This window comes from Perca flavescens, chromosome 13 (genome assembly GCF_004354835.1).
Source record: "Perca flavescens isolate YP-PL-M2 chromosome 13, PFLA_1.0, whole genome shotgun sequence".
NCBI lineage: Eukaryota > Metazoa > Chordata > Actinopteri > Perciformes > Percidae > Perca > Perca flavescens.
The window spans coordinates 1,730,735-1,757,354 of record NC_041343.1 but is presented as its reverse complement, the minus strand read 5'-3'; the positions used below and the strand labels follow the sequence as shown (position 1 = coordinate 1,757,354).

At 40.8% G+C, this 26,620-nt stretch overlaps 1 protein-coding gene and 1 long non-coding RNA gene across 6 annotated transcripts in view; both read left to right on the top strand.

Moving 5' to 3' along the window:
* prrg3 (proline rich and Gla domain 3) overlaps nucleotides 1-26,620 on the top strand; it is a 75,504-nt gene that overhangs the window by 23,596 nt on the left and 25,288 nt on the right. Inside the window, exons 2-4 of one of the 5 annotated variants that reach the window (XM_028595392.1) lie at nucleotides 7,112-7,160; nucleotides 13,505-13,607; nucleotides 14,267-14,427. In XM_028595392.1, coding sequence (XP_028451193.1) covers nucleotides 13,520-13,607; nucleotides 14,267-14,427 — 249 coding nt within the window. In that variant the 5' untranslated portion in view covers nucleotides 7,112-7,160; nucleotides 13,505-13,519. Of the gene's footprint in view, nucleotides 1-7,111; nucleotides 7,161-13,144; nucleotides 13,718-14,266; nucleotides 14,428-26,620 lie in introns of those variants that run through there. The other 4 variants (XM_028595393.1, XM_028595390.1, XM_028595389.1 and 1 more) reach the window with 4 other exon arrangements.
* Nucleotides 26,182-26,539, top strand: LOC114566710 (uncharacterized). Its single transcript, XR_003694082.1, has 3 exons — nucleotides 26,182-26,266; nucleotides 26,348-26,414; nucleotides 26,500-26,539. It is a non-coding gene; the product is annotated as an uncharacterized LOC114566710 (long non-coding RNA).

Below are 26,620 nucleotides of genomic sequence, written 5' to 3'. Positions count from 1 at the left end.
TTTGGAAGGTGTCACAGCAGCTGGTGTCAGACCACTGTCAGTTAGCTCCGTAGATTCAGCCGTGTCCTGCTGAACCGTCTCTTGAGCTGTAGTGTCCTTTTCAGTCGGCTGTAGTTGAAGATCTGCGCGGTTCCTCCTCAGAGACAATCCATTCTCCGTCTGGATCCTGTAAGAGCGTGGAGCAACTTCCTCCTCCACCAGTCCCTTCTGTCTCCATGCGCCTGTAGAGATGTCCCTGAGACGCACCATGTCTCCCGGCTTCAGCATTGGCAGGTGTTTTGCCGTTCGATCATACAGCTGTTTTTGTTTAGCTTTTTTTTCCGGACTTTGTGTGCGCTTTTGGGGGTAAGCAAGTCCTCATTTACTGATAGGTTAGAGCGAATGCATCTACCCATCATCTGTAGAGGTGCACTCTAGGGTGCATCAAATTTTAATGGGAAATTTTAATTTCAAAATATCAATTTGGCTGGCATTGCATTTTGTTCCAATTAACATAAAAATTACTTTTGCAAAGTTTTGAGGAATTCCATTGAGATTTAGGGGTGCCACCTAACACATGAACTTTGGCGAAATTTTGAAAAATGTGCAATTTTTAGTCTAATTGCCAAAAGGTTGACCTGGAAATGTTGAGTACAGTGAACTTTTATATAGTAACATGTTCTATAGGGTTATCAAAGTAAAAGTTTTTTGTTTGCCCTTTGGGCAACTTGGGCATTTCTCAGAATTCAACTTTCAAGATTCTCCATTCATTTGTCCTATAGACAAAATGAATGGAGGTCAATGGGACATGTTCACGTGGCCTTACCCTGAATTTTGTGCAGCAGTGATGGATGTCGAACACACATATAAAGTTTAATTGACTATTGTTAAACACAAGGGGCGATACTGACACAAAAAACAAAACCCTCTCTAGTGGCTAACTCACTGGCAACTAACAGGGCCTAATGGTAAGAGCTGACACTAACTAAACTTCAAACTTAATTGCTCAGGTACCCAGGTTAGGTCAGGATCAGGTCCGCTGGGCAGCTTGGGCTCAGGTCCAATGTGAGGCTGATTAGGGAAATGGCACTGATAGCCACGACGTCCCTTCCTCCATCCACGGCCTCCACGGGTCCCTGTGAAGACGGCCAGGCGGGTTCCTTCATAGGACTGCTGGTGGTTGGGGGCGCACGCTGACCAGGTTGTGTCGGAGGGGCTGCTAGCAGCTTGCCCGCTGGCTCTTTCAGCTTCTTCAGTCCGTTTAAGCCACATGGAAAACTGTCCAAACAAAGACGTGCAGGGCCTTGGTTCCTCTCCGGGTGGAGTGGTGGCTTGACTCAGAGGAGCAGGCGAGGAGATAGGCGGAGCTACAAACAATGCCCCAATAGCCACGGTGTTAGTTGGCTGGTGAGCAGGCGGGCTGGTGGGTGAGTCGTTGAGATGAGCTTGACAAAAACACTCTAGCTTCTCCTTAACGTCATCCAGGTGGGGAACAAAGTGACTCACCCATGGTCTTTCCTCGAACCAGAAGTGAAACACTAGGCAACACAAGGGATAACAGAGAACACAGGAACAAACCAAAACACACAAGACACAGAACAGAGTACATCAACACAACAGGGAACAGAAAGTGCAGACACAAAACACTGAAACCATAACAGTATGTGACCATAGTTACAGTGTTAGGGTGCCTAAACATGACAGGTATTAAAACAGGTGTAAAATTGCTTCTGTACTTCTCTTATTATACATCCATGTGCTTACTGAGCGATGGGTTTGCAGGTCTGAAATAAGAGTAATAAAATGTTTTGCTTTATTGTCCGTCCTGAGAAATGGAATTTGTTTTTCTCTGAGTGTTTTGTAAAGTGTGACCACTGTCCAGACAGAACATTTTGAAGGCTGGTTGATGAGGGCTCTGGAGCACGGTGACGCTACAACCGGCTGCATGTAGTAAAGCCAGAGTGGGGATTTGGAGTTTTCCTTGGCGGCGATGTAGTCGAGGAACTGGGGCAGCGGCAAAGAACTTTTCTTGAATGGTCTCAACCTCTCATGACTGATGTGGAAGTTGATGAGATCTCAGGCAGGCTTTGAGCCTATTGGCTGTTGTTGTAGGCCAAATTTAAAATGACAGATATTAGACTTGAGCCTGCATATGAGCTAATATGTAGACAACCAGGCTGATTAGATGCTAGGAAATGTATCATTATTGTATCAGGGCTCCAAAAAATGTTATACTATGAGTAGTGTAGCCCCTGACTAAAACATTTTAGGGGCACAGGCAGAACATTTTAATTGATCTGCGATGCAATTTTTTACATTTTCCCCATTTTAACTGTATTACTGATAAATGCTTTGGTAAATACAGAAACTACAATCTTCTGTCTTATTTTAGTTCACAGTCACACTTAAATTGAATGGTGCTTAAGACACGCACATTCAAAAATGTAAACAAAGTATTATTATTACTTTATCAATGTACTGTATTATTGCCTTTGTTAACACTGAAATAGCGATAAGGTGATTAAACTTCCATGGAAAGGGGAGTACTGTGTTCCCGACCACACTTGAATACAGCTTCAGCGTTTTTCCTGCATAGAGAATGTTTTGGCGCCCCCCAAAGAGGTTTTAGCCAGCGCCAAAGGCAGGGGCGTAGCACAAGACCCTGCGCCCTATGCATAGGCAGTCCTGATGGGCCCCCATGTTCCTCAACTCCCCCCCCCCCTCCCCCCCCTGCCAAAAAAAAAAAAAAATAATAATCGGGCCTCTGTACACATGAATCTGTAGGCCTAGATGTTTATAGGGTAATAACTATGAACTGTAATGCTTAGAGTAGCCTGATGACACACATTTCAAACCTCCTTTCTCAACATTCTCTAGCCTACTTTACTGTGGTTACTACTACATTTTGTTTGTTTTCTCTGTACCTTTACTTGCCAGCCTGTGTACTATGGTGTCTCTCTGATTATCTGTTAATTTATCTGGCCATAGTCCTGGATCCTCTGGTAAAAAACTGGTCTGCACTGCTCTGCCTACTTTCCAGTTCCTCATCTCTCATTTCCACACTGTGCTCAGAGCAACACTCACGCTCCCTGCTGTCTTCACTCCCATCATCCTCAATCACATCTTCTCTTATCTTCTTTCTCTATGAAGGATACATTTGATATTAACCTCTTATCCTAATTGGAACCTAATATAATAAAACACACTAAGATGTTAGTGTTACTTAACACCTTTCAGTCAAAATGGCTAAAGATGGTTTGCTTTAATTTTGATATAAGCTCACCTTGTCTCAAATCCAAAGAGGAGGATGAGGGGTCTGTTGCTCCCTGGTGGGACAGTTTCTGAAACTGAGGGCCATGTGTGTCACAATGTTAACATCTACTGAATCTGACATAACTATAATGTTGACATGATATGTATCTACCAATGAGCTACCAAGCTACCTATGACACTGATTAGCCTATTATTGCTAATTATAGACATTATAGCCTATTCATTTAAAATTAAACATGTTTTAAATTAGGCTATTACAATGGTGTGCTGTATACAAACAGCATTGTTAGTGTAGTTTATCTATTTAGCCTTTACCTCAGATTACATGTACTGTATAACCAAATTATCATTTTAAAGTGTATGTTCTGCTCTTTATATGGGTTGTCTCAGTCTGTTTTTAGCGGTCGCGGAGATATTCAAGCAGTTTAGCACCATGGATTTCGTTTTCTAGTTTGTGCTCACCTTTCTTTGAAAAGAAGTCAGTTACCAATTGTTTCCCCTCCTTTCGTTTTCTCTCCTGTCTTTCCTTTCTTTTTGGTAGCCTGATTTGGCTTTCTTTGAGAAAGACATTTCTACAGCAGAAGTTTGCGGTCCACCAGACGCTCAACTGAACTAACGTAAACAAAATGCGTGCAGATGGACTAAACCATTTGGAGCTTTAGCAAGGGGTGGGTGAGACCTTAGATAGTCTTTTTTGTGTACAAAATGTAGTCAGTCAATCAACCAAGTTATTCAGCCAATACACTAACTTTACATTTCATCTGACATGCATTATGAAATTTAATTAGGAAATGAAAATATCCAGGTGAAATAAAATATATTCCAGACTTTTCAAGGGCCCTCTCTCCCCTTGGGCCCTGGTAATCAGTATCGGTTTTACCCCCAGTCCGACACCCCTGGCCAACGGAATATCACGAGCCCCAAAACGTCTGATTTTCAGCAGCCAGCCTCCCTCCCATCCACAGTCACTACTGTATAGACACATGCAGCTGACGCTGATTTGATCTGAACGCTCCACTACATAGCGCTGACGGTATCTCCATTTTCAGAGTCCGACTGTACCGGACTCTCCCAGTGACCATGCTGCTTTGGGGACCGGTGGCGCAGCGAGAAACCGCTGCTGACGGACGCCGAGCTCTTCATCCGCTCTGTCTCTCTGCTGAGCCCCGTCCACGTAACAGCAGCAGTTAAACTGTATTTCACACATTTGCGATTAATCCGTGTTTCACATGCCTGCTGAACTGTAGGGCCGGTCCATTACACTATTGTAGGCCGTCAGGCTATTCAACATCACTGACAATAATAGCATTTACTTTATGTAAGTCACTCCTACATTTTTCAACCAAGAAGCAGAATATGCTCCTTGGGAAAAAATATACGGTTATGCCCTGTTCACTAATCAAATGAACTGGACTTAGTGGTTACTTGTAGTCGGATGCGAAAGCCCCCTTACCTACTATATAATACTTAATATATTCCATTATATTTAAAATTTTGAATTGTTACCTGCCACCAGAATTTTGAATTTTCCTTGTGTCGACCGGTGTGGCAGTTCGCGGCGTCGCGTCGCTCGCTGTAGCCGAGCCAACCCCTTTTTATTGCCTTCCCCTCAGCAAACCCCCGGCCCTACTAGTGCCCCCTTCTGCCGTACGGACGAACGCCAGTTGCCCGTCAGCGGGGCGGATGTTTTAAACTATACTAAAAAGGAGTTGCTTTTGACGCTTCCCTGATTAATTTAGTTTATAGAGACACACACGCTCTCCGTCTAAGGAGAAGCCCTCGCCCGGATCAGGGAACCCGAAGGCGAGACAAGAGGTTAGATACACACTACACCAGATGTCCCCAGAAACACAGGCTCTTATCCCCCTGTATATGACAAGCACTGCCCGAGGGGATCTTTAAAACCAATGATTTTTCTTTAGTACTCACGGTCTCAGCTGTCCTCCCAGGGTCACCGGAGGTCCCTTCCTTCTCAAGGACGCCCGCCTTGCCCTTCTTCGTCGCCAGACTGAGAGAGGGGGGATGCTCAGAGGCTCTGACCAGGCCGCACGGATAGGGAAATGCACTCCCACTAGGAGATAACAGGAGGTCTGCATGTCCAAGTCAATCCCCACCGGGCCGCAACTGGCCACGGGCTGTTAAAGAGGAGTCACTAACTCCCGTAAGGGGGGAAACCCTCCCCACTTGACAGCGGGCAAGACGATCCCAGAGAAAAATAAGGAACTGGCAAGAGTTGGGTCTCCTAGTCCAAAGTTTTATTATTTTGTGACAAAAGCAGAAATTAAAAGCAAGTGGTCCTCCGCTCTAACAGAGGTATTTAAACTTCTCTTTTCCTCCTGGCTCTGTGTCTCCCACACTCATAAGAATGCAGGTAATCTCCTCTCTGGTGTCAAAGAGGGCAAATAAATCTTCCCCAAAACGCAGCGAAAAGAGCGTCTGGGCAAACTAAGAGAGAAGAAGCACTTTTTGGCCTCTGTTTAACAGAGGTATTCAAAGCCGCTTCTCAGAGATAGTCTTTTTTCTTTTTCTTTTCCTCCCTTACACTCAGCGAGCGCAAGGGAACCCCTCTACAGCTGAGAGGGGCATAACGAATCTTTCCCAATGCAACAGAAAGTGCGAGGGTAGATGGAGAAGGCTTCATAGCATCCCAATGCCACGTAAAGCGTTCGGGTAAAAGAGCCCAAAAGGGACCCAAAAGAAGGGCTGCTACTCGCCAAAAACACTCATATTTATACACGAAAAACATTTTACTCCTCCCAAAATTATCAAAAGGGACGTACTATATGTACTTCCCTATCCTTGTAAGGTAATGTAGGAAACACTTCACAAATAACGTTAGAGTAATGAACCTCATGAACTCTACAGCTCGTGTGCTGTGAATGGCCACACATGTGCCTTCAGGACGCACACACACAGCTGCATGCACCCGTCAAGGCCGCAGCTCCTGCCTGTGCTCTTCTTATCTGTCTAGGTGCTTTCCTACACTCTTCACATTTTCTCAATGAGAGCTCCTTCTGTCATAAAATGCAAAAACAGATCAATATGTAAGCAAAAGACAGATTAATATATAAGCAAGATATATGTTATTTTTTTGGGGGGTTTCAACACACACACTCTAAGCAGTGATACAGTTTGCTTTTCAAAACACATCTATCTAAGTGATTATATAGTTATCCTGGTAATACTGATAATATTATATATGTTGTAAAGCAAGGAATGACATAGATTCTGCCATTTCTTTGTTTTTGGGTTTTCCTCGCGGACACACCTGAAAATTTGTGTGAAAATCCGCCATTTGTGCCTGAAAATGTATTAGAATGCAGAAAATTAAGTCAGACGGTCAAAATTTCATGGGGGAGGACACCCAGACCCCCCACTTAATATGTCTCCCTCCCAAAGGCCAGGAAAAACCCTGAGCTTTATTTCCCAGAGAAAGAGAGAAAGAAACGAGACAGAGGGACAGAGGAAACAGTCAACTGTTCCAAAAAATCCTGACCGTTCAGTGCTTGTGTTTGGTGTTTTAAAACTTTCTTGTGGCGGCGATAGAGGTAGGGATGTTTCCTGTACGGGACACTCCCTCAAAGAACACACCGACTAGTCTAATCCCGCGCTTACATGTTTGGCCACCATAGCGTGACACAGGGTTGTGTTTCTCAAAAAGTTGACTCGGTCTAGACTTTTTGCCTTTTTTATTTGGTCCCCCCCTGCGGCAGTCTGGAGCCATGTGGATAGTGTATTGTTGTAAGTAGAGATGGTGAAAATGTCACTTGAAGCTAATCACCCTGCTGGACATTGTTCCAGTTTCTGTGTTAAATGATTCTGTCACAGTGTCTAATGTTGTACTGTGTTCTCCCTGCAGGTCTGCAGTCTGTCTCAGTGTGAGTAACAGGGCAGAAGCATGGCTGCTGGTGAGAACAAAACAAACGCACACATCCATCAGCTCAGATCAATTACATTTGTATATTTGATTTGTTACTTGGCTTGCTATTTCAAACAGGAGACACCATAATAAAGAAAAATAGTCCATCCTTTTGGTTAAAAGGAGCCCAGTTAACCCACCAACACACTAAATTCTGTTGTCAATTTAACACTTTTAAATTTCTTTTCATATTTATCTGTTACTTTTCGAAATCCTTGTGAACTACTCTTCACATGGGCATGAAATGGAATCACTGCACAGCAATGTTTTAAAAAAGAAAGTCTCTTTTAAAGCTGGTTCATCTGCTTTTATTTCCTCACAAGCAATGTAGCATTTAAAAGGCTATTTTTGTAAACGGAGTACAGCGCAGTGCTCACATAAAACTACAGCTGAGGGCATGTGTATGTTGGAGGTGATTTTGCAGTTTTTTATTTCTGTTGAATCAATTTTATTTATTTAGCTTAATATCAGAAATCACAAATTTGTTTTTACAATCTGTACAGTGTAGGGGGAGGTATCTAGCCAAAGAGAAGCTACTGGCCTTGTTATTCCAGCAATTCCTACAACAGCATACAACCTCCTCTATCCTTCAACCCTGGATTCAGTTAGTGGTATGAGCTGAGCACAAATATTGATTAAAAAACAGTTTTATTGATTTAAAAATGTTCCATGAGAGTCTGTGATCAAAACTTCACACATAGCAATGGTCTGTTATACCTAGCAACTTTTTGTTTGTTATACAGGCTAAACTAGTTTTATATTTTGGTAACTGGTTGAACTTTCTGGCAAATTAAAAAGTAGCCTACGTTAGCAACCTGTGCCGATGCCGTCACGGCACTAAATCCAACTAGTATTGCTAGCAGCGTTGGGCTACTACTACTACGTTTTAATAGTAATGCTGTTTTCTGATTAAAATAACTTTTCAGTAGCTTAGCTCTTTTATTGATCAAGTAGTGTGGTAGCGTCCACACAAGTATATAGCTTATTGATGCTCAAGCTTCTGCTGCGGTCCAAAATAGAACTGGTAAGGTTTAGGGCTGCACGATTAATCTGATCGCAATTGTGTTGTTACTCTGTGCGATTAAATAACCACAAAAAATGTGCAATTTAATCAAACAAAAAGGTGTGCTGTGTATGTGACACTCTAGTCTGTGTGCACTGCAGTCTTCACGTTGTAACACTTTTCCTGTTGCGGGCTCCCAGACCGTGGTCTGGAGGACAGGGGAGACGTTCCCTCCTAGTACACTGTAGTACAGCATTTTGTGAGAAAAAAGGGGTAAATCTCCCACAAATTGCAACAGAAAATCTGGCATATGTTTATTACTCATAAAAGTCTCCTCTATAACATCAAAAGTCCTCTCAGAGGAGCAAAGCTCAATATTTCATTCAATAAAATGATGGTACAAAAGGAGCACTAACTCCACAGGTCTTATGCAGAGGTGGGTAGAGTAGCCAAAAATTGTACTCAAGTTAAAGTACTGTTACTTCAGAATAATATGACTCAAGTAAAAGTATAAAATAGTCATCCAAATAATTACTTGAGTAAGAGTAAAAAAGTGCTTGGTGAAAAAACTACTCAAGTACTGAATAACTGTTGAGTAACGTCTGATTTATTTTTAACAAAAGCATTCAATCAGACAGACAAAAATACAAAATAATCATCTTTAGGCAAATTATAGTTCATCCAATCAATAAAATAAATTATAATTAATTAATTACAAAATAACTTAAATTAAAATAATCCTGGTAAATTCAAGTACTTTAAAAAATAAAATCAATAAAATAATAATAAATAAAAAATAAATAAGCACAAGTAACACAAATTTCCAAACCGTTATACTTTTTTACCAGGCTCTGCAGGCAGAACTAGAACACTGTAATGAAGCTGCTGTTTCACACTTTTACTAAGGTAAACATGCTTTCAATATGATGCCAGGGCTGTTCCTCCTCATCTGTGTCTGCCGACGGTTGATTCTGACATTTTTGTTTTGCTACGACTGTAAAGCTAACCCTTTCCGCCGCTGAGATTGAGTATGGTCACGAGACGAGACTGCACAACTACGTTTGATTGGTGAAACACAGTCACGTGGTAGAGCCTTTAGCGGAAGTCTCTCTCTCTCTGTCAAAGTAAAACATTAAAATGAGGCGGACGCGGGGGGGATAAAAACAATGACGCGTAGAGAGGTAAAAAGAAAAGTAACGAGCTCATTGTAGCCTAATGTAGCGCAGAATACAGTTTCTTCTTCACAAATCTACTCAAGTAAAAGTAAAAAGTATAGTGATTTAAAAGTATAATTTTTTTTTAAACTTACTCAAGTAAATGTAACGGAGTAAATGTAACGGAGTAAATGTAACTCGTTACTACCCACCTTTGGTCTTATGTTAACAACGTGGACGCAGATATAGGAAACTCCGAAGGCAGTGGTAATATTTACCTAGCAGGCTAGGCTAACGCTGTTGCGCTAACGTTAGCAAACGTCAGCGTAGCATTAGCTAGCTGTCTAAACTTGTGAAAAGCCGAACAACATCCCACTGTGTTTCACTTTCCCTCCAATATTATTATGAACATAATAAAGACACCTGGACTCAGTCGAGACCAAAAGCCTTATGACTATGGCAAGATCACAAGCATTTAGGTACATGGAGTGCTAGCGAAAAAGCTAACACTAGCATAAGGCTAACTTCAAACTTCATTTATTTCTAAAGCAGTGTTAGAACTTTTTTGACAGCATGGTACACATTAACGATGGTATTACTATATTTGTCCTATGTAATTTGTTATCATATCGAAGGGAGAAATTGACATTTACCTCACACAATAATGAGTAGTCACTTAGCTAGCCTCCAGTTGCTCTTTTCTAGTTGGCAAAAACTCTCTCTAATATACAGCGCTGGAGCGGCTGAAACAAGTGCGACACCTAGTGGTAAACTCGCTATACCGGTCTGGTGTTTGGCTTGTTATCAAACTGGTTTGAAAATGTTAACACAGGCCCAAGCCTACGTAGAATGCCGTGGTTGACCAATCCTAATCAAGTATTTAACAAGGCTGTGTAATAAACATATCTATTGACTGAAAAAAGGGGTGTCAACAAATATTATAAGTTCAAATATATATTCTAATTGTAAAAAAACAGACAATAGAATATAAAAATGTACAGTGTATTTGAATATTGTGAAGACTAAAACAAAAAGCAGCACTATCGCCGCTGTGTGCCTCGGGCCTTCTCTCCCTAAATGTTCAGCTTCCTTTCTGATTGAGCCGGGAAGAGAGTTCACAGCGAGTGAGTGGGCGTGCTGATGACAGTACAAAGACCCCAACGAAAATGTAACTGGAAAGACAAGGAGATTCAGGAACTTCTGTTGGTAAGAGCTAGGGCTGTCCTTGACTAAAGAAATTCTTAGTCGACTAACACTTATAGGATTTTGTCAACTAATCGATTAGTTGATTTAATTGACAGAGCTGTGCGCTTTGAGAGGTGGTTAAGACTAGAAAAGCACAATATAAATGCAATTAATTAACCATCTGTAAAACTGAGTTTCTCCACAATTAATCCTGCTAAAGCACCACTCTAAATCTTGTGTTTACCATAAATGTGCTCAGAAGTTTCTTGGAAATAAGTAATTAAGCATGAATAAGCATAAAAAATGACTAATGGACTAAAGAAATCTTAGTCGACTAATCGACTAAGAGGTGGCAGCCCTAGTAAGAGCCGACGCCAATATGGTTGAACAAATTCAGAGAACGGCCAGAGACTCAGGTGTTTATCACCAAATTATGAACGGCTCCACGACATGTCCTGCCTCCTGCACGTTTCAGAGAGAGGGAGAGAGGTCTAAGGTGTTTGAATTACGTTTTACGTTATAGGACATTATTTCATTAATTTATGTATAAGTATGTATATCTTCATAAATAGATGTTTATGTTGAAATAAATATACTTATGTTAGTTTCTTCTTGTAGATAGTCAGCGTCTGTAAGCATGTCGTCGTTCTTCTCCCTGTGAAAATGTTTTATTTGTTGTTTTTTTTCAAGCTTTCATAACAAAACAATGTCAATGCTTCCACTTGGCACTTGCCAGAAGTGTATATTTGTGTGCTTTGTTTTAGTGTTGTGCCCCTTTTAAAACATGTGTGCGGTTGTTTTAACGTTACGTTCTTCCTAGTTTGAAGTTTTTTCCAAGTCATGTTTATAACACTGTGCAGATTATTTTAAAATATTATTCATTTTTGTTCATTATATTGATGTATATTGTATGCACCTAGAGGAGGTTAACTATGGAGAAAGATCAAGTGCAATTGTCGATTAATATAGTAATTTTTGTTCTAACAATGGCATGTAGGCTATGTTGCTAGCTAAATTAGCCATCTACTAAGCTTTGTGTGTGTCATATATATAGTATCATCACTTCCATTGATGTATGTTCAAGAACCTGTTGAATGATTTTAAAAAAAAGTTCTATTCTTTTTCTCTGATTACCGCACTCATAGTTTGATTTGACATACGCATGTACCCTATATTCAGTTCAGGAGAAGAGTGAACCCATCCCTGCCTTGCTCAGTGTGTGGTGATGCCACAGTACAGTAGACCAGTTCCCCTATAAGGCAATGAGGATGTGAAATCTGTGTATTCAAGTGTGTGTGATTTTGCATGGCTGGATGTGAAAGTCATCTACAAGAATGGCTTTAAACGATAATCTGTTATATACATTAGAGTCCGGATCGGGCCGAATTTTTCTGTCCGAGGCCGGCCCGCGTCCGACAGAGCCGTGACCGAATCCGGCCCGAGCCCAACAGATATTAAGAAATTTTATTCGGAAATGTCAACAGATGAGCGCATCAGCGCACACGGGGCAACAAGCGCACGTTAATAAGCTGTTGCCTTATCGCGCTGATGAGACCGAGCCCGACCCGACCCCGACCATAATTTCTAAATATCTGTCCGAACCCGGCCCGGCCCGTCGGGTACCGTCGGGACCTGTCGGCCTCGGGTCGGGTATCCATGCCTTAATATACATGTGTTTCTATAAATGACGTGAAAACAATGGTTGATAGCAGATCTATGGCCTGCACACTGAGCTCAGCGGTGGTGCCACGCCTGCAAGAAGCTGGAGCGTTATCGCACGGCTCCCTCAACCTGGTTGATGTGGTGCTAGTTAGATGTGGGAGTTTGAAGACCAAGCCCGAGGGAGTTTGTGAGTTGGTGCTTACGATTTGCCATAAAGCCTCTGTCCCCGTCTTGGTTGTGGATGGCCAAACTAATGAACTGGCAGCAACCTTATTAAACACCTACGTGTAATGAAGTCAAGTGACTTCCTGAAGACACAGTTGACTTTTCTCTCTTCTGGCCAATGTAGAGAGGTGGCAGGGAAGTGATGTGCCGGACCGAGTGGGTACGCTGAGGCTGAAGCAGGCTGTTACTTCGGAGTTGATGCAGGAGCACTTGGTCTGAGCACGGCTGAAGAACACTCAGCATTTCAGCTGATGGTGCTGTTGACATTGAAATCACAAGTGCTTGCTCAAGAGCTAGGAACACACACACATATATATATATATATATATATATATTAGTGCTGTCAATCGATTAAAATATTTAATCACGATTAATCGCATTAATGTCATAGTTAACTCGCAATTAATCACAATTAATCACACATTTTTATCTATTCTAAATGTCCCTTGATTTCTTTTTGTCCCATTATTTTTTCTCATTTTAATGCTCTTATCAACATGGAAAAGTGGATCGGCTTGCTTTGTGCTTTTGTCGCCTGGCTTTGACGAGGGGGCTGTGTGCTTGGCCATCAAGTGGTATTTCAGACTGGATATGCTGCGATGATAGCTCAATTCACAACGACAAAACCCACAGATCACTTTGGTCTTGTCAATGGAACCATTTGGCAACTTTTTAAAAGTAAACTTTCCATTCAGAATCTTATTGGCATCCATTTCAGCGTCTCGCACTTGCCATCCACTCAAAATGTAATGTTAGCCTACTACTCTTTGGCCGGCTCGCAAGCCCAAACAAGTGTGTGCGGTGTGCCTGTTGTTTTATTTCCGGTCTACCTAGATCCGGTGTGGTGTTGTAGTTTTTCTAACGTTACAAGCGTTACACCTAAATTGACGCCGTTAAAATAGGTTTGCGTTAATGCTGTTAATAACGCGTGTACTGTAGCAAAGAAGGGACTGATGGCTCTCAGTAAAGATCGTCAATCTGCTGCCCCGACTGGTGACATTAAGAAGAAATACCAAAGTGGCTGATGCATTCCCATGTATGGCATTGGAAGATTTTGACAGGGATGAACTGGGGGTATTGATGTCCCCTCCCTCCACTTTACAGCAGCAGGTGCCGGAGATGGATGGTAACTCAGAGGGCGACAACACCAGTGCAGACAGCTTGACCATCAACAGTGGGCCAGAGCGCAATGGACAAAGTGGGGAAGGTAGCGAAGTGCTGCGATGGGGATTGAGGACATTGATGTTGACTCCCCCCAATTGTCACCTGAGGGTAGAGCCAAGTTGGTGCAACTGAACACAACTCAAGATCACACCTGTTACGTATACAAGTAGTTATGTATCCCGTTGTATTGGGTGCCCTCTCATGGACATAATGCGCAAATTCGAAAGTTATTAAAGAATGGCCTGATAATAAGGATTCTATGGTAATAATAGTAAGTCTTACATTTTGATGCCATATGCCAGAACAAGGTCAACGGTGTGGTTAAAACAGTGAGTGGGTTTATGTACACTTTGACTGAAACTAATTGAATCTAGTAGTGAGATGAACGCAATGCTGAGGCGTTATTAATGTCCACAAGAATATTAAAATCACCTACAAGAATTACTAGATTTAGGGATTGAACTTGATAAAAACTCAGAGAATTGAGATATAATATTCAGATTACAAACCCGGAGAGTGGTATACAACAACAAATTGGCTTTAATGTTTTCCAGGTTGGGTGTGAAAGACTAAGAACAAGGCATCTAAACGAGTTATAATTTAGTTTAGTATTGGAATTAATAATAGGCTTGAGTCAAAGATGGCTGCAACATTTCTGATATTTAAAAGTCCCTATTTAATTCTCCTATTTTTGTTCTGCAGCATTCCTGGATGGTAAGGATGCTCACTCCGTCCTCAAGCGTTTCCCGCGAGCCAATGGCTTCCTGGAGGAGTTGAGACAGGGGAACATTGAGAGGGAATGTGGTGAGGAGAGCTGCAGCTTCGAAGAGGCAAATGAAGTGTTTGAGAACAAAGAGAGAACGGTGAGCCAGTGCAACTTCTTCAAATATATTATATTTAGCGGGATGTGGAACCCTATTGCTTTCCTAAGGATTATTATTTTTCCGTTGATAAAAAGAAAGACAAAAGAATTCAGCCACTTCCACCACTAGGTGGCACTATAGCAGTTTTTTTTTTTTTTTTTTCATTTTATTGTTTATTTTTACAGGGACAATGCACAATTAAAAGTAATTGCACCAGAATTAGCTAATAGCTAGTTTACATCTGCTGTCCCTGGGCAGGTAAACAAATAAAATAACATACATTAAATACACCACATAAAACATCACAATACATACATATCCAGAAATTAAAACCAAAATATAGAACAGATAATTTGCAACACAGTCGTTAGTGGTTGCAGATCTGTTCTGATAGTAGCCAGTACTTAAGTTTTATTTTAAAATTTGAGAACCTATCAAGGTTTCAAATGTCTGTAGGTAGGGAATTCCACAACCCCACTACTCTGCGGTACCAAATCTCCCCTGGCAGATGCTCTAGTCCTACCGGCACTTCCGTTGTAGGTCACGCATCCCCGAAGAGGAGGGGGAGCAAGATTATGAATAATTTTGTACATCAGGCATACATCGGTATAAAATACAAAATCGTTAAAACTTAAAAAATGTAACCCTTTCAAAATAGTACAATAATGGTAATCCCTTGGTTTTTTATCTAACACTTTCATAATTTGTTTATGAAGAGAGTACACAGGCTTAAGTGTAGTTACATCTGCTTGTGACCAAGTTGTTATACAATACAACAAGTGAGGGAGAATCAGAGTATGTACTAAGAGAAGTGCAACTGATTGAGAGAGCTGGTGCCTGATGTTTTTAAAATTATTCAAATTGAATTTAACATTATTTATAACTCTCTTTACTTGCTTTTTAAAAGACAGGTGTTGGTCTATTATTATTCCTAAATATTTAACATGTGTCACAAATTTAATTGCTTCACCATTAAATATGATATCTGGATTCACAGAGTTTTGTTTTCGTACAGTAAAATACGTGCATACGGTTTTACTCACATTAAGAGACAAACAAGACTCATTCAACCAATCTGAGACTTTCACCATTGCAGATGATAGTTTGCTTGCAGCTAGTTCTTTAGTTCTTGCATGAGTAAAAAGCACAGTATCATCTGCATACATTATAACATTAACACCTGGACATGCTTGAGGCAGATCATTAATATAAATACTAAATAAAATCGGTCCTAAAATTGACCCTTGAGGAACCCCCGTAGGACAGCCAGCAAATGAAGAGCATTTATCAACCACTCTTGTGCATTGACTTCTATTACTGAGGTATGATATTATATAACTCCCAAACCATATGTAGCACATTAAAAATACACATATCCTTGCGTTCCCTGAATTCAGCTGAATCTCTTGATATAGGCCACGCCCATTTCAGCTGGCGGTTTTCAATAGGTGGCCTCCGCTGGGGGGTGCCAAAGAGCCACAGGGGAGGTTCGACACGCAAAGAAAAAAATAACTGTATTGTATGTACTCTATTGATATCGGTAATTGTGCATGCGTGTATTAGCTTTAAAATGCATTGTTGTCCCAAGTCAACAGAAGTAAGCATTAAGGGAGGAGACAGGACCCAGCAAAAAACTTAGGAAATATGATCCTGAGTTAAAGTTAGGTTTCACCTGGTTGGGGTCCTAGGCTGCACCTGTCTATGGAGAGCGAGTTCCCCCAGATCTCCACTAAGGCTATGAAAGTCCTAATCCCCTTCACCTCCACCTGCTTGTGTGAGTGTGGGTTTTCCACACTGACACTGATTAAAAACAAATACAGATCAAGGCTGCAGGTGGAGGACGACTTGCGTTTATTTCTCTCTGCAGTACAGCACTGCATTGAACACCTCTGCGCATCAAAAGCGCAGCCTCATTGTTCCCATTGACAGACGCGGCGTCAGCTGATTTCCCGAATGTTTTGAGTGTAGCCCCGAATGTATTTAAAAAAGTTGACGGACAAATATGAAACTGGACATCGCTTAGTGTCTTGCTGTAAAAAGCTGTGCAGCTTCAGGTTTATGGATGTGCTCTGCTGTTGACATGCTGAAGCATATGTGACATGTTTGTGCTCTGTGTATTTCTGCAGTACCTTATGTTTTCCACTAGCGTACAGCCACTTCCCTAAACTTTGTCTCATTCAGAGACAATGTCTATGTCTGTCAGAAGGTCTGAGATCTACCGTATCAGCAGAGCAATCACGTAATGCAAAGCAGACTATGGTGCAGGTAGATTATTTTCTGAAATACAGTGACTTTATTCTTGTAATAGGCTATTATAACTTTATTTTTCACAAAAAATCAGGACTCCTCCAAACCACAGAGAACACAGATGCAGGGCTCCTCACTAACTTTTTGCCTTGGTTGCACTGGTGTGCCTAACTTTTTTTATTTAGGTGCACCAACACAAAATTTAGGTGCACCCAAATTTTTCCTTGCATCGCCGTAACGCTGAATGGCGATACACGATATATAGCTCTGTATTTTTTTACAAAGTGGGCTAAATGTTCAGTTTTAAGTCAAAGCCACTTTTCACAAGCTCTTTTATTAAAACAGATTGTGATTAAAATAAAAATCAAAGACAGGGTTTCCTTTACCAGTTTGAAAATATACAGTGCAACACATGTAAATGAAAGTTATCTAAAATAAATAGCCTAGGATATATATAAAAAAATATATATCTGAGAAAGCTCCTTCATAAGCTTTCAACAACAATAACAGACTGATTAAAAGAGAAAGAGGACGCCCGGATAGCTCAGTTGGTAAATATAGAGGTTTGAATCCGACCTTTCCAGCCCTTTCCTACATGTCATCCCCCCCTCCCCTTTCATGTCTTCAGCTTTCCTATCAAAATAAAGGCCGAAATCTTTAGAAAAAAAAAAAAAAAACGACCGAAAGACCAAGGGAGTGCGATGGACTGCTAGGCCACTCAGAGAGTGATGGGTGACTCATTAGCGGCGTTACACCCATCTTGTGTAGGCTATGAAATGTCTGTATCGTCACTGCGCTGCATTTTTATGAACTATGATCAATCAGGCTCCGTCTTACACACTATTACTCAACGAACTGAAGTTAGTTGCATTTAATAACTTCTAATGTGTGTTTCGCCGTGGCGGCCGCAATAACAGAGAGTTACCAGCGGAAACACTGGTACCAATACAGGTTTCCCTCTCATACTTAACAATATAAAGCTGTGTTAATAACAATTAAAACTGGAGACAAATGTTGGGAGTTGAATGTGAGTGAATGAGGGCGGGGCTGCGCGGAGGAGAGATCCAAACACAGGCACGGCTTTCCAGAAGGAATGGGTCATGTAACGCAACATTAAACCATATCGATATAAACGACATTGCTTCGTTAGTGGAGAGGCAGCGGATGCGAGGATATTAGGTGCACCGGTGCGACCTAGGACCAAATTGGTCGCACTCTCGAGCCCTGAGATGGGATGAGTTATATTTTGAATGTGCACAAAGTTTTGGACATGAGCAGAAATCTTGCTCAAACATCTGAAATATAACAGTCCAGGGATGCATAATGTATAATTGAGGTGAATCATTGTCATATGCACATTTACAGAGGTTACTTCCCCAATAAAATATGCAAAAGAGGAGGGAAGTAAGCTACATGTGTGCTGACTCAGATATAATTAGAAAAGTCAATCCAGAGGAGAATAAATAGTTGAAAGCAATACAGAATGCCTAGGAGCCTTAATGCAATATAGTCCATTATGTTTTTATATTTGGATTGTAGACTGTAAGGTAGAAATAAGAGCATAAGTTTAGTTTAGTTTAATGCTCACATTTCTCACTTGCCAGGCCAGTTATGATTAGGGATGCACCAATCCGACTTTTTTAGTCCTTATAGCGATACCGATGCCAGGGCTATGTGTATCTGTCGATACCCGATACCGATCCGATACCATTGCTTAATTAATAATAAACTGTATACCTTCCACCTCACACCTTCTTCATACCTTAAATCGAATGAATAGCCTACACATACAAACAACTTTAACATTGTTTCCCTTTCAAAACAAAATAGTTGTAAGCTAATTGTATAAACACTACCTTGGCCACAGGTAAGTTAGGTTGTAGTGTGGTTGTAGTGGGTGGCTGAACATAGCTCCGCTGTCAGCCTCCTTTGCTGTTTGAATAATGTTAGTAGGTTGGCGGATGTATTTCAGCGAGGCGAGACATCTTAAATCCAGTGTTTTAATCATTGCTCTGAATCCGTCTTTCTCAACGGTCTGTAGTGGGACCGTAGGTGGATTGCGTTCATAATGTTAATCCGCTGCATGCTTGAAGTGACATGTCTTTAACGTTAGCACGGTAATGTTAGCACGGCCGAGTAACGTTAAAGCAATGGGCAACAACAGTGGCTAAATTATGTCAGATTTTTTAGAAACACTCTCTTGAGCACACGTTGTTCTGGTGTATCTCTGTTTTTTCTTTATCCTCTAGCTAACTTTCTTCTCGGTTCTTGAATGTGCAGTAGCGACCGGAGCCTCTCCCAGCTTAACAGACTGTTATGCTACCTGGCTAGCTAGGCTAGCAGCTGCCATTCGGCAGTGTAGCTACATTTGTAGCTATAAATTTGTAAATTTGTAGCAAAATTATTAGTGTTAGAAACTGTTTAAGTCACAAATTGTTATATGCTATGGTGTTTTATCCTTTTAAAGAGAGTTAGTTCTGGGTTATTAATTGTTGTTTTATAAAGTTACTGCCATGAGTGAGAAGGGTACGCAGTCAACAAGGGTCCCGGTGCTGTGACGGAGGGAACAGAATAAATAAAACTGGATTGGCCCGTGGATATGTTAATTTTTCCGATCCCCAATCCAGCTATTTTTTCAATATCGGGGCCGATATACGATCCTAATATCGGAACGGTGCACTCCTAGTTATGATTAGGCCAAATGTTGGTGCCATCTAACTTGCCGATTCCACATGTTAAGCATGTTTTGTTGACTTTTGGATAGGCCCACTGATGTTCAGTGATTTTAAAAGTAGCCTCAATTAGGCCTGCATGAAGTTGGAAATTATTTGCTGTTGCGAATCGTTTATGAATGCACTTTTAAAAAAGTTGTGGAAATAAAATGTCTTCAAATACAATATTAAAAAATATTTACATTTTATCAGTTGTTATGGAAATTCATCAAACACACAAAAGATAGCATTTACTGCAGAGGCGTGTGTGGGTTAGGGCAGGCGGACTGGATTTTGGGGAAGCGGGGGCTCGGCTGTCTTTACCTACTCTACTCTCATTCACCCAATTTGAAAACCCCTGATCTAGGGCTACTCCTAAGGCCATGTCTACAGTGGGGTACTGATTCGTCAAAGTGGGCGTGGCCTATGCGACCCAGGTTTGGATTCACCACTTACACTAATGTGAGCAACTTCAAATTTAAAGTGTAGATGTACAATGGTTCACAGACCTCACATACCAAAAATTACACACCACTAGGTGGCGCTATAATGACGTAAACCGTGTTTTTGCCTATAACTCCCACATTCCACATCGAAGATTAGAAAACCTTACATCCACGTGTTCCTTGAATCGAGCTGAATCTGACGATATAGGCCCATTTCCTGTGTTTTCGCAATATTGCACAATGCGCAAAACCAAAAGTTATCAAAAGAATTTTGCTATGTTAAACTTTGCACATTTTATGACCAAACTAATTTTCCTAGCTAGCCCAAAAAACACGAACTTTAGCATATCTCGGCAAAATGAATAAGTATCAGAGCAAAACTTGGTAATATTGTTCGACATCCCACTCCGAGGCACTGTACCAAATTTCGTGAGGATCGGCCATTTGAAAGGGAACTAAGCAGACGATATAATGAAGTAGATACGTTTTGGCAAATAACTCATGCTTAATGCATTTAAATGGGACATTTGAGACTGATTCTCAAATGTCCATAGTGCCATAGTAATTGCTATCGACACAAAATTCGTGATGCTCGTTCGGCATGCCACTCTGAGACTCTGTACCAAATTTGGCAAATATCGGCCATTAGGGGGCACTATAATCAACGTAGACAAGTTTGACCCTTTTACTCAGTCAATGTTAATGGGATATTTACAACTGCAACGTACCACAGACCTTGCGGCTCACACCTCTTGACATTTCCCAATGTTTGCCTCCCCACGTTACGCTTTGGGTCCCGCTTTCGCGCACTCCGCGGGGCGTTGGGGGTGACTCGCTCCAGGAGGCTTGGACCACTTCATAACTGCTTGCAGTTCTAGTTATCAATTATAATAGCATGATATTAGTATAGTGATTGTGGAGTAGGGAATAACTGTGGTAATAAAGGCCCTACCACCACCACAGCCAGTACCTTTACGTGTACACTAGGGCTGCAGGATTTAATACAATCATAATCTAGATTCATCTCATTTTTGTGTGACAATGATTTTGCTATGTTTGTATCTGCAGTAAAAAATAACAAGTGCGTTACTCCACATGACAAACACAGGAAAGAGAGCAACTAAACCGACTCAGTGGTTGTGCCTACCCAGTATGGCTTGTGGGAAGACATAACCCTACTCTGCCTCTGATACTTTACTCTGATATCTCCATGCTGTAAAGAAACAAGGCTTTTGTACTAAACTTTAAAAAAAGTAAGGAAATTTGTGTTTGGTGGATTATTTTTCTGTGGTAACAATGCTTTTTGGCAATACATGTTATACCGTTGGAAAGCCTGCTTAGTTCCCTTTCAAATTGTGCCCCATTTGTAAGGAAAATGCATTTGTGCAATGAGCAGCAGTGCTGAGTATGTGGGTTGCGCTTATGAAAAATTTGGCCTTTGATTCTGTCGACCATAGGATACTTTTACATAGACTTTCCAGTATTGGTCTGTCCACCTCTGCCTGTGATTGGTTTGCAAGTTATGTCACCAACCGTGTTCAGCAATTGAAGGCTGAAACCATCATGTCAGATTCACTTACCATCTTTAAAGGGGTGCCTCAAGGTTCCATCTTGGGTCCAATCCTTTTTTCTATTTACATTAATGACATAGCCAGAGCTGCTGACACCTCACGAATTCATCTTTATGCAGATGACACCATTTTGTACTCAGTTTCCAATCTTAAATTAAGCTTCACCTCGATAGAACAGTTCTTTGATAATCTTCATCTCTGTATTAATAATAGTAAGACAAAATGTATAATTTTTAGCCGAAAACCTGTTACTGAGACTCCACCTACAATCACCTGCATGAACGGTATGGCTAAATAAATAATAAATATCTAGGTATCTGGTTGGATTCATCTTTGTCATTTATTACACACATCAAGAACCTTCAAACTAAAGTTAAAGCTAGACTAGCTTTTCTTTTCCGCAATAAAGCTTCCTTTACTCATGCTACCAAATGCATCCTTGTTAAGATGACAGTATTGCCAATTTTGGACTATGGCGATACTATTTACAGAATAGCACCAAATACAGTCCTAAAAAAACTTGATACACTCTATCATTCAGCCATCCGTTTCGCCACTAATGCACCTTTTCATACTCATCACTGTGATTTGTATAAACTGGTGGGCTGGCCCTCCCTTCATACACGGTGGCTCCATCATTGGTTTTGCTTCATATACAAGACAATCCTGGGCAAGACACCTCTCTATCTGTCATCTTTTTTTCATGTTGCTCATAACACCCATTATACAAGATCAAGTAATTTTATTAAGTTTAGTACCCCCCCTACTTCTACTACCTTTGGACGCAATGTTTTCCGTTTTGCAGCAACACATGATTGGAACACACTACAAAATACTCTGAAATTTACGTCTCTAATCCCAATTTCCACCTTTAAGCTTAACCTACAAAACAATATAGTCGATTCCTGTTCCTGTTGATAAACATGAATCATATTTATACACATATACTTAAGCATTTTATTTTTCTTTTTTTTCTTTGCTGTCTATTTTTTATTTTTTAATTGCTTGTTCTGTGTGTTATGTGTATGACATGTATATGTATAGTTATGGAGTATGTTAACATTTATTTCTGTAGCCTCTTGGCCAGGTCATGTTTGTAAATGAGAAGTTGTTCTCAAACAGTTTACCTGGATAAATAAAGTTTAAAAAAAAAAAAAATTTGCCAAATCTTCTCTGCCAATGCCAAACAGCTTTTTCTGCAATTGACTCGTTTGGTGTTTGGTGGATTGGATGATTGAAGTTTGAAGAAACAAGACATATTGGCAATTCAATAATTAATTCATTTCACAAACAGGAGTGTCAGTAGAACCATATACAGCCACAACAGGCTGGCACCTCCTCCTCATGCTGGTCACCAGCCTGGTCACACACTGCTGTGGGATGGCATCTAATTCTTCAACCACACTCAAAAAATTTGTTGTGCACTTTAAATAGTTGTTTAATGTTCGGTTTACTTAAAATACATGTCTTTGTTAGGATAAAATGTTATTTTCAAGTTAAATCCATGTAATTGTGTCTATTGTTACCTGTAAGAAATATGAATGTGTTGATAAATCCCAAAACATTTAATTTAAGTGAATTAGCATTGCAATACTTGTTACATCCTGAAGACGGCAGTATAAAACACCAGCTGCCATTTAAACCAAAAAAGGAGAAGAAGACTGAGATGCGTCAGACTCATAGACAGTATATAATGGACCAACAGCCCCTGTTGCTCTGGACGGAGACAAGTGAAGGATATTTGAAGCATTTTTCCGGTGAGTGCTGAGCGTTACTGCGCAACTCCAACTGAGAGAGACGAAGTAAATGTGACGTGAGCAACCTGTCTGAAAGTTGTAAGTCTTCTGGTAGCTGTGCCATGAGAAATCTCAATCATTCCGAATCTTGCAGAGACGGAGAGCGTAGGTATATGTAAGGAGATAACATGGGCACAGGCTAATTATTGCTAACTAAAATGCTAGTTAACATTAGTAATTAAACTTAAACAGCTAACGTAAGTCGAAACTGCCTGTGAGCTTCTCCTGTACTATACGGTAATTCCTCTCCTATGCGACAGTAAGTCGCATGGTTATGACACAATTGTTAGCCTATTTTTACAAAAACGTCTGCTATGGAGCCATAACGTGAGATACAAGGTAATGGAGCCTTTTATATATTGTCGTGTTTCTTTAGAAATAAACAATGGACAAATTGAGTCTTTAAACGCTTCAGATGTAAAGTTATTCGCTGTCAAAATGACGTCAAAATAAATGGCAGTCAATGGAATGCTAACGGGAGGTGATCGCTTTGTAGCATCAAAATGGCACCATAGGAGGTTCGAGTTCTGAAGCAAAGCTTACCCCCTTGGTCAGATTGCGCATGCGTAGAGCCAAAGCCGGTCTACGGAAAGCCTTTCCACTCACTATTCAGCCCCATTGTACCAAATTTGTTTGCAGTTCCACCAGAGTTCCACTAGGGGTGATCGCGGTCCAGTGCAAAATGAATGGGACTCTATGGAGCTAGACGGCTAAATGTGTCTCTTTCGCCTGATTGTTGTTGAGAAACCTCAGATTTGATTATAGTTTTTGCAAGTTCAACATGGATTATAGGTCGAAAGTCGTAGAGTCTTTTTGATTTCTTACAGGGTGAGTCGTTGTTGCCCATAACACGCTAGCATTCTGCTAATGAATGCTGATTGGTCAGTGAAGGACTGATTACAATCGGAGATCCCGCTTGACGGCATCCGAAGCAGAGCTAGAATGTCAGAGTGAATATTTCGGCGTGGTCTTTAAAACATTAGCAAACCTCTTTCAAGCATGTGTGTTGACAGAGCGAGCCTTACCTGTTAGCTGTGTTGTCAATGCCTCGAGAGAACAAAGGAAGCGACTCAGAGCAGTATCTCTGGCCGTATATGTGTATGACGTCATTGACATTTTAAAAGGCTTTTTAGAACAAAAAAGCCACTTTAAAAAAATCTAACACCCAGCAGTGTGTATTTCTTAGCCTCCCCTTTCGAATGCAACATTCAAATTACTAGAAAAAAAATTATATCCTGAGAAAAGTGGATTTTGAGGGCTATAGCTCCATAGAGTCCCATTCATTCTGCACTGGCATGTGAGCGCCCCTTATATGGAACTGCAACCAGTTCAGAAGCCGTAAGTAACGAGAGAGTGAAACTTCTTCCCTTATTAGAAATTCTTTGGTATAGCTTTGAACTCCTGACCTGACCCTCCTTCGGTTAATTTCAGTAATTCTGTCGGAAAAGTTGCAGTTGGTGTTTGGTGTTTGATTTGGCAAAGGTAGGACGACATTTTCTTTCACTTGAACCTGTTTTGTAATATTTTCATGTTGAGCATGATTGTACTTTGTGTTTGTGATGCAAACTGCTGTAAAAGCAGGTGGGTCTTCGACATGTTTGCTAGCAAACTTAGCTAGCTAGCTAACGTTACCCATGTCGGTTTGCTGTTTATCCAGCAGGGCGCCGCTTAGCTATAGCTAACGTGTGTAGTGTTTCTAAACTTGAATTTAGTGCTGGTGGCCCAATGGAATTAGCTCAGGTTAGCGGTTAGCTCCGGTCAGCTCGAGTGAAGCAGAGGGAGAGGGTGAACAACTATGGAGTTATATTAGTATCTTTATTCAAGAGCGCATTCTTTCAATTTGAGAGCATTTTTCACTGATATTACGTTCAGATTTTGTAATAATTTCCCTCAAAACCTTGCTCTCACACTCAAATGGTCATGCTCGCGCTTGGATTTGCTCTGCTTGTGCTCAAACTTTGTGCTCGGACTCAGATATGTTGTTCTGTGGACAGATTTCCTGCTCTCAGCTTTGAACCTTCTCCTCGCACTCAGCCTGATTCTGCGCGCTTGCAAATCTGCTGCTCTCGGATCTCTCCTGCGCGCTTGGATTTTTCTGTGTTACAACACTATCAAAATTCCACAACCAATAGAATGCCAGGTGTAGTGTTGACCAATGAAATGATCCCTGCCCCGTTGAGGGTGCGTTCGCTTTTATGTGAGAACATCCGTTCGTGCCCGGCTCCCATGTAACCATGGGTCTGTAACCCAAGTTTATTTAACAACGCCGTCCATCGCTTTATTATTAGTATATGTCAATAATGTGCACAGAATGGTTGACGGTCTTTCACCTGCACCCATCAGGAAACGGGAGAAAGCTTTGAAGTGGGACATATCAAGTTACGTAGCTACACAACTATGAGGGTGAGTAACATAAATTAAGCACATAGCATATGGCGCTAGCCTAGCTTGATGTCTGTAAACAAATAGCTTTTCTTTAAATCAGTAGTTTAGCTAGCTAGATTGAATGACATATGACGGACAGTATGTGTGTATTTACAACTGGTATTTAATGACACCACTTTGTAATTTGTCCTCGTTTGGTTAACCATGTTCCTGGGGATTTGGCTAATTTCAGACATGTTAGAGGCAATTGTAAAACCTAAACTGTAATATAACTGAAAAACAAAAGAAACTGGATTGTTTGTATCAGTTTTTACATCACTGTTGCATGTTTTTCAGATGTTCTAAATTCTTATAACATTATATATATATCTGTATAGAAAGTTGTAAGTACAATTCCACTCCTATAATAAAACAGTATTTAAAATAGCAGTTATTTATTTTTACCCTTATGAAATCAATACAAAGCAAATTGAACAGAAAAAAAACAAGTATTTTGTTTCAGTTTCCTTTCTTCCAGGTGGGGCTGAAGTACCCCTGTTGAGCTGCACCGTGTGCATGGACCAGTGTTGTACAACCACACTACTGTGTTGTTCCAGTCAGTACATTACCAAAACGCAAAAATCCCATTGGTTCCCCCTGTACTCACCTGTGTGCAGAGGGCAGGCATTAGTGGCACAAACCAGGTACGTTGGCAAGTCTGATAATAATTTAATTGTAAAATCTGTTACATACACTTATCATTTCTTTCTTGCTTAAATTCCCAGGGTGCAGAACAAGGCCCAGGAGAGACAATTACTGTGATGTCCACAAATCCAAAGCAGAGAAGAGAAGGTAAGGTAAGATAGTAATGATGTTAAAGAAAGCTATGTACACCTAATACCTTATGTGTTGATGTCTATGAATTTGTTTTAAATAGGAGCACACTATACAAAGACAACAGTGGAGAGTTAATGGATCGGTCTGTCCTCAAAGTGCCAGAGATCTACAAGGACTTCACCCGTTTCTGCACCATCACCTGCATAATCCAAGTGATAAAA